General features: G+C 37.8%; 1 protein-coding gene across 1 annotated transcript; it reads left to right on the plus strand.

Moving 5' to 3' along the window:
- Positions 1-1,455: 1,455 nt before the first annotated feature.
- On the plus strand, positions 1,456-8,041 carry slc25a46 (solute carrier family 25 member 46). The gene is made up of 8 exons (XM_028462810.1): positions 1,456-1,958; positions 3,253-3,295; positions 3,369-3,426; positions 3,522-3,599; positions 3,699-3,799; positions 5,273-5,329; positions 5,420-5,477; positions 7,096-8,041. Exons 1-8 carry the CDS (start codon positions 1,688-1,690, stop codon positions 7,690-7,692), a joined length of 1,263 nt encoding a protein of 420 aa, XP_028318611.1. The 5' UTR covers positions 1,456-1,687; the 3' UTR covers positions 7,693-8,041.
- The last annotated feature ends 815 nt before the right edge of the window (positions 8,042-8,856 follow it).

Below are 8,856 nucleotides of genomic sequence, written 5' to 3' on the forward strand. Positions count from 1 at the left end.
CAATGCACATAATAGTTTTTGGAGAAGTAAACATACAGATAGTAGTGGAAGAATTGATGGATATTAGACAATTAGTTTAAATTAAAAAAAATTTAAAAAAAATGGTGCCATAATGAATAAATACTCTAACACAGTATCAGGTATTGATTTTACTTTAGTTTCTAATAACTTTGTACACTCTTGTGAGTGTAATATAGAAAATCGTACAAGCATAGGAAGTGATCATTTTCCAATAACGTGTTCTATAAATGTTGAAATAGAAAATGCTCATCACAAGAAATGGTGTTTTGAAAAAGCAGATTGGAAAAAAAAATTAAAGAATTATGTTGTAAAGCTGCAGATTTAATTTCAATGGAGAAATGTGTGCAACTAAAGTCTAAAAAAGCAATATTAAATGCAGCAGTAAAAAGAAAATATTCCCATGGTGGAATAATACATGTTTGGAAGCTATCAAGGAATGAAGTAGTTCATTGAGAATGTTAAGAGATAATTTGAATCAAGAGAAGTTAATTATTTATTTATTAATTATTGATCAAAAAAGAAGTGATAAAGAAATGGCAGGTCAGATGGGACAGGAAGTACTACAATTTACAGAAATCTATAAATGCGCATGGTGTGAATAGAAGAGAGGAGACAGTTTTAACTAAAATGGGGTTTGACCACACAGGGATGAATAAAATGATGTTTTTGTTAGGTAAAAGGGAAACAGATGAATGTGTGGAATTTAAAGTCCCATAAAACGTTGAACACAATGTTTCATTGCACATAATAAAGGGAAGAGATGATAAAGCTAAATCAAAAGATAAGATAGAGGGACCTTTGGGGGATTACTTAGGACAACAGGAGAGGGAATCAAGTTAGGCAGTGGCTATCCGTACGGTTGCCGTATCAATATACCGTCATTCTATCCGTACGCAGCGCCCCTCATTGGCCAGTTTAGGTCACGTGACTAAGACTAAAGCTGCGTCCGGAATGGTCCCTCCTATCTCCTTTCCTATCCACTGTTCCTTAACCCCGTGGATGACGTCACGAGGTTGAGGAAAGGTGTTAGGAGACTTCCTAAAGGAGTTAGGAAAAGGCCATCACGTTTGTTTTGACAATCAGACGCACTTCCACTAGGTGATAATAATAATCTGACGATTGCGAAGATTAGTGACGTCTGCCGTGGTGAAAAAACTATACATTTCCGAAAATGGACTAAAAGCACATCTGTAACACTTTCTGCCGATATAATCACAAAAATCACACGGTTTGAATGTAAATCAAAGGAAAAGAGGCTACCATTTTTTCATCAAGAAAACACAGAAACCTGTGATAGAATACTTGAAAGATATAGAGATATATCATAGGATTTAGTTTTTCTGTTTTTTTAAATAGTGACATATAAACTCAAGCTACATACTCCGGTACAGTAGGTGGCTGTATGCACCTCTAAGTTATATTTGTAACCTGCCATTAAACTAAAAGACGACGAAGAAGAAGAAGAAGCTTCCGGTTGCTGCGGGATTATTTTACGGGTCCGATCCGTACAGGTCGATCCGAACAGGTCGATCGGTCCTTCAGGAGACCGCCTAACTGACAGCTTCTCCGCGACGGGCCTCCAGCCAGGTTCATGCTTACCTCCCTCCTCCGTTAGCCGGATCTTGCTCACGGCACTCCCACCCTCTGTCCGCGCACCGACCCCGCGATGGCCTCCAGGCGGCCAGACAGCTTCGACGGGCTCGGGTACCGCGGCCGTGACGACCCGCTGTACGGAACCGGGTATTCTGGCCGGAGCTCTGGTGCTGCATCTGATCTACAGCACCACCACTGGGTTACCACGCCACCGGACATCCCCGGAAGCCGGAACCTGCACCACGGAGAGCGGACTCCGATGTACGACGACCCGCCGAGTGAGGCCGGAGCAGCTGGATCCACAGCCGGCTTTGACACCTCGAAGCCCGGCGTGCCTCCCACCGGTAGGTCGGTGTTCAGGTGTTAGCTCACATGCTAAGAGCGCAGCAAGGAGACGGCTAATGGCGAAAAATAAACACTTCAGACAGATTAAAAACAGATTAAAACACCAAACCTAATCTAAGGTTGTTTAAACGGCACGGGAATATAAAATATTGTTTATTATGTTCATTAATTTACGAAATAAACAACTAACTGTACGGTACGATACAGATATCGTTCAGTTCTATTTATACCCTAGGGCTGTTGCTAACGATTAATCGGTTGATTTTTTTTTTTTTTTTTTTTTGGATTTGTTTCGCCCGATTTATTTGATAATTGAAAACAAAATGTGTTTATGCAATGTTTATTCCAAAACTAGCTATATATATATATATATATATATATATAAAGAAATCAAACATTAGTACTTACGTTCTTATTATCATTTAATTATAAAAGTTAGAGGATAATATTGTAGCTATATAAAGCTAATGTCAAAAATCTAATTGAATGACATCTACAAATAATATGTAAACTGCGATTTTTCCTACCTGGCATCAATGTTACTGGTGTTTAATGATTAATAAATTATACAATAATTAAACAATTCTTCAAGTCAGAAAAATCAAACTGTTAATACGTTTACAGAGTTCCCATCCTTAAAAGGTCTTAAAAGGCATTCAATTCAAGATTCTAAAAATAAGGCCTTTATTATCATTAAAATTTTAACACATAAGTTTGGTTTTATGATAGTAATTAGTCTCACATTTGAAAATAAATGGGAATATTTGTTTTTTTTTTTAAATATATAGAATTTTCCGTAACATTGCACAATCGTGATTCACGACAGCTGAACAAACTACAAAACAGTGACATTGTTGCAGCGGGACTTTAAATAACATGGGGAAATGTAAATTTAACAAAAATTGCCTGTCCAACGATGATTTTTCTTAAATGTTTTTATTTTTTGTATTTTTGTTGATTTTATAGTTTTCTGGCTATTTTTGTAGTCATTTTGTGTGTTTTTGATTATTTGTTTCAGTCTGTTTTATTTGTGTATTTTACTGTAATTTTGTGTATTTTTGTGGGTTTACTTTGGAGGCCGTTAGTTGCACGTCTGCACTAGATCATAGAAAATGTTTTACCTAACACTATATAATTGATGTGGCTCTCCCCCCCCTTTGTGTTTACTGTAAAGTTGGTCTTAAATTTAATTTCAAATGGCAATAAAAAGCCTTAAAGTCCTGAATTTAATTTGACTGAAGCTGTAAGAACCCTGTGTTAATTAAATGTATACATTTATATACTGTGTTGCAGAGCAGCTGAACCGTTTTGCAGGCTTTGGGATCGGACTCGTCAGGTAAGCCCTTCTTTTTCTTACTTTGTTCTTTAATAGTAAATTTTATCTAAAGTAAGTGTGCGTGCGTGTGTAGTCTCTTCACAGAAAACGTCCTCGCCCACCCATGTATCGTCTTCCGCAGACAGTGTCAGGTAGGGCTCCGCCCCCTCACCTGTTCATTGGTCTAAGGGTTTGGTTAATGATGAGAACTGCTCTCTGATTGGCTGCCTCTCTCTCTCTCTCTCAGGTGAACTACCACGGCCGCTGTTACCACCTGACCCCGTTCAGCGCCGTCGCCGTCATGTACGCCATCTCTAAGGCACAGGTAAGCGCTGATGTCGTGGCGTGTAAACGACGACAACGACGATGATGATGATGATGAAGATGTTATTGGTCTGACTGTTTAACTGCGTGTCATCTGCAGGGTGTGCGTGCTCTGTGGAAGGGCATGGGCAGCACCTTCATCGTTCACGGCGTCACACTCGGAGCCGAGGGCATCATCAGCGAGTTCACGCCGTTGCCACGGTAACCAATCTACCTTTTTTGCCCCTGTGGATCAATCATTATTTGTTTTTTTTTTGTTGTTTTTTGGCCCAATGCCAATGTCCACACTCACCAGGGTTGGGGTCAATTATAAATGTAATTGATAATTTTCATTGTAATTTAAAAACACCTGTTGCTGTCATAGTTTAAATGTAATTGAGAGTTCAGAATATTGACTTTGTAATTGTAATTGGCATGGAGATGCTATAAAAACTGTTAATTACAATGTAATTAAACACAAACCTGGGGAACAGTGTTACAATTCTATGGCTCACACATACGTACTTAACAATCAATGAAATATGTTTTATATCGTGTTTTCCCACTAACTGTCAGTTCTCTTGAGGATCATTTTACCATTAAAAATAAATAAATCAAGGGATGTAATGACATTTAAAAGGCTCAGACGCCCACAACAAAAATATCAAATACCAATATTTTCATTGATCAGGAAGTCTAACGAGGTAACCAAGAGATGAAACAAATTAGATGATGGATAATATTTTTTAGTGTATTTTACAGCTGATTTAAGACATTAGTCAAACTGACCTGTTATCAGAAGATATGCGAGCAGAAAGCTAACACAAGAGGAAATATGTTTCATTAGCTTATTTATTAAAGGCTCAGTACTTGTGATTAATTGTAATTGTACTTTAGTAACTGAGAACGTAATTGTAATTAAATTTCAGGGGAAAAATAATAATTTTAATTGAAATTGGGGGAAAATGCTGGTCACTGTGAAGATAATTGAGTTGTAATTGAACATGGATAATTTAAGACGTAATTGTAATTGACCCCAACCCTGATGATAGCCACGCCCCTTTACCCTTTGACTCTGCTCTGCCAGCATTGCTACGTGCTAAGCTAACAAAAACAAATGGTTAGGTAGTATAGCATTTCTTCCCCGTAAATCAGCTGTAAAACGCACTAAAAAATGATATCTATCATCAGATTTGTTTTCCATCTCTTGGTTACCATGTTAGGCTTCATTATCCATGAAAATATTGGTATTAATATTTTTGGTGTGGGGGTCTGAGCCTTTTTTGTCTCAGTACAACCCTAGATTTCTTTTTAATGGTAAAATGATCCTCAAGATAACTGACAGGTAGTGGGGAAAGTTGATACGAAACATATTTTAATAATTGTTCACTACATGTGTGTAAGCCATAGAAATGTAACATGGTTCCCCAGTTTTGCATCTATAAGGCCCTATTAAATCTGTGTTAACGGAATTGCGGACGGAATCACGGAATCAACCAATGAAAACGGTTAAACACGGAAATGAACAGAATCGGCATGAAACGCCGTCACCGTGGAGCAAGGAATGTTTTTTTATGGTGAAATGTTTCTTCTTTGTAGACATTTAAGGAATAGAATTCTTTTAAAAAGAGGCACTTGCCATTATTTCTTGTTGGTTTGTAGATTGTTAGTTGTTGTTGATGTGTTTGTGTGCAGGGAACTTCCTCACAGGTGGACCTGGAAGCAGCTCGCGGGTCATCTGGTGCTCAAAGGGTGGGTTCTCCTCCTCCTCCTGCTCCTCCTCCTCCTCCTTCTTCTTCTTCTAACACAGCGCTGACGTCTCTCTCTCTCTCTCGCCCTCAGGTTGACAGCAATGGTCGCTCTCCCCTTTTATTGCGCCAGCCTCATCGAGACCGTCCAGGTGAGTCCCCAGCAGCTTCTATGAACTCAGTCTTTTATTTTGAAAATATTTAGGATGACGATGTCAGAGGGAAATAAAAAAAAAAATTAAAACACTGATTAATAATCAATCATTGAGTTGATTATTCTGTGGATCAGATGATAAAAAGATCACGTGAAAAATTAATAAATAAAAAGGTAAAGAAAAATTGCACATTTATGCATTTTATTTTTATTTTATACACTCATTCAATACGTACTAGAACTGTTTGAAACCAAAACCAAAATTTCAATATTTTAAATAACCTAACAAAAGTATATATATTTATATTGTGATTTCTAATTTAATATTTTAAGGTTGTAAACCAGGGGGAAATAGCTATTTTTTTTGTTGTGAATTAATTTTTTGCAGTTAAATTAAATATAAATGTAAAGAAAAATATTATTTTAATTGTGCATGCAGATAAAAAAAATATATATTTAAAAAAAAAAAAGAAAATAACATGTCTAGCACTGTAACAAAACAAAGTTTACCATCAGTTTTCTCAGGGAGGAATAAATATTATTTGTGCATGATAACATTTGTTTTATAATAATAGACTCGTGAGTAATAGTAATAGTAAAAACATGAAATTAATTTCAATAAATTGTGCATAAAGTAAAATAATTTAAAAAATCAAATCTAATGTAAAAAATCCAACACATCAAATAAAAAATATGCTGTTAGAAAAAAGGAAAATGATATAAAACTAGGCAGTGAGATTTCTGGCTGGTTTATACGTTGCCATGGCAAAGGACGATTGACTGATGATGATTTTTTAACTTTTAAAAAGAACAAACTAATTTTTTTTTTGCGTCTCCTTCCCAGTGTTGTTTTAGTCGACAATGACTAAATGATTTAGTCAACGCCCCTTTTTTTCATGACGTCTCTTAAAGCCTTAAAGGAGCCATGCACCTAAACTTTAAATACAACATGTAAACCATTTTACTTTCAAACATTTATTAACCTAAACTAAAACTAATACTTAAAAGTGTTTTTGGGCTGTTAGTGGTGATGGTGACCCTAATAGCAATCATGATTAATTATTTAATTTTCCATTTATTTCTCCACTTCACCTGACTAATAACTACTGAAACTAAACGGACAGACTTTAAGAAAACAACAAATGAGTAACCAAAAAAATAACCATCTTCCTCCCATGACTCTGACTTCATGTGCAATCACAAATCCTGTCTATGTGCAATAATTCACATCAAAGTGCAATCTACTATCTGTGCCATACTTATTGATCTGACCAACAGGTCAGTTTATATATTTATATTGTGGGTTATGGTAATGTACAGTATATAGTGTGCTGAGTTGTATTATGTATTTTTTTTTCCAATATTTTATTTAAGTGTCATATGTCATTCTTCATTAATACTTGGAGAGCACCTTAATTTGATTGTATATGTTTTACAATGACAATAAAAGCTTCTGTTCTGTTCTATTGTTTGTTTTGTAATAAAAAAAGACCTTTTTTAAGTCTAAATTTTGTTTATTTTTGTTCATACGACTAAGACTCAAACTAAAAATGCTGCCAAAAACAACACTGCTCCGTCCTCGCTAACTGAGTGCGTTTCCTGTCTTTCCTCCTCAGAGTGACATCGTGAGGGACGAATCATCGTCCGGCCTCCTGGACTGTGTCCGTGAAGGCATGGCCCGCCTGCTGGGCGTGGGCGCTCCCCACAGCCGCCGCCTGCTGCCCCTCGGCTGCCTGCTGCTTCCTGCTGCGCTGCACGCCATCCTGCGCTACGCCATTTCCGCCGCAGTCCAGAGGGTGGCGCTGTGGGCGCACCAGCGGAGCCGCAAACGCGGCGCCGAACCATGCGACCAGCTGGAGGCCTACTTCCCTGAGCTGGCGGCGGCATGGGCGGGGTCTCTGGTGGCCGACGTGCTGCTGTTCCCTCTGGAGACGTCGCTGCACCGCCTGGCGCTCCAGGGAACGCGCACCATCATCGACGCTACCGACGGAGTGGTCGCCGTGGGAAACGGCGGCAGCCCGCTGGTCCTCCCCGTCAACACACAGTACGATGGCGTTCAGGACTGCCTGCACGCCATACGCCGCAAAGAGGGCAGGGCCGGATTCTACCGGGGCTTCGGCGCGCTGGTGACGCAGTACGCCCTGCACGGCGTGCTGCTCGCCGCCGCCCGGACACTGCTCAGACTGCTGCTGCTGGACGCCAAGAGTAGCTAGGGCGTTACCACGGTAACAATTCTCAGTCTATCCAACCAATAGACACCAAAAAATTAAAAACTCCCTGGAGATAAATCAACCACTCCATCGTAGTTGTAACTTCCTGTCACATGGCAACTGGAGCACCTTCGCTGCCAATCAGAAGCTCCTGATAGCTTAGCACAAGCGTTTCTGTCACCATGGAAACCTCCGCTAACACTTGCATGAACAGCCTGCGTTCCCGTCTCCTCTGCGTCTGTAAATACTGACCATGCAGTTCCTGCTTTTTTGTACAAAGCTGTAAAGAATAAATAAAGTTCATGTTAAATTATTGGTGATCAATAAAATATTAAAGTTGCGTTCAAACCAGTCTGTGTTTCATTCCATTAAAGAAAACAAACTGCCTCAAAAATAAATAAATAGAAAAACGTCAATTGTATCGTCTACTTTTAATCTTTTGTAAAATCTGTTAATTGTATCATGTTCTTGAATCGATTTTGATCAAAGTTTATCATCTGTGTAAATTATATAAAGATACTATTATTAGCAGGAAACAAGAATTCAATAATTACATTGTGGTAAATTTGGTTAATTACAGGTTGTTTAAAGCAAATAAAAATATGCTAATCAGGATTGGGGTCTTTTATAATTGTAATTAAAAAAATGGAAGCGGAATTTAATTGTAATTGAGTTTAGATAATGGACTGACATGAAAAATTATCAGGTATAATTTAACGTAAAACTGGGGAACCATGTTACAGTTCCACACATGTAGTTAACAGTTATTAAAATATGTTTCATATCAAGCTTTCTTACATCTTACCATTTGAAAAAAATGAAAACTGAGGGGTATATTGACAAAAAAGGCACAGATGCCCACAGCTAAAATATTAAAACCTATATTTTCATTGATTAGGAAGCCTAACGAGGTGACCAATAGACTCTTTGTAAACATTGTGACGTATTTTGTTGGGCGGGGCTTAGCTTGGTGGCAAATTCTAAATGTTTTATGAATTTATCATAAACCTCCGGAGAGCTAATTGATCAGCTAATTATGAGAATAAATTGATCAGCTTTGAAAAATATATAATTGTGGCTGCATATGGGGGGAAAAAGTTGAAAATATAACAGGTTTTTTTTTTTAACTTTATTTTTTATTTTATTTATTAAACCTTTGTAAAGTTG

This window comes from Gouania willdenowi, chromosome 12 (assembly GCF_900634775.1).
Source record: "Gouania willdenowi chromosome 12, fGouWil2.1, whole genome shotgun sequence".
In the NCBI taxonomy this organism is placed as follows: Eukaryota; Metazoa; Chordata; class Actinopteri; order Blenniiformes; family Gobiesocidae; genus Gouania; species Gouania willdenowi.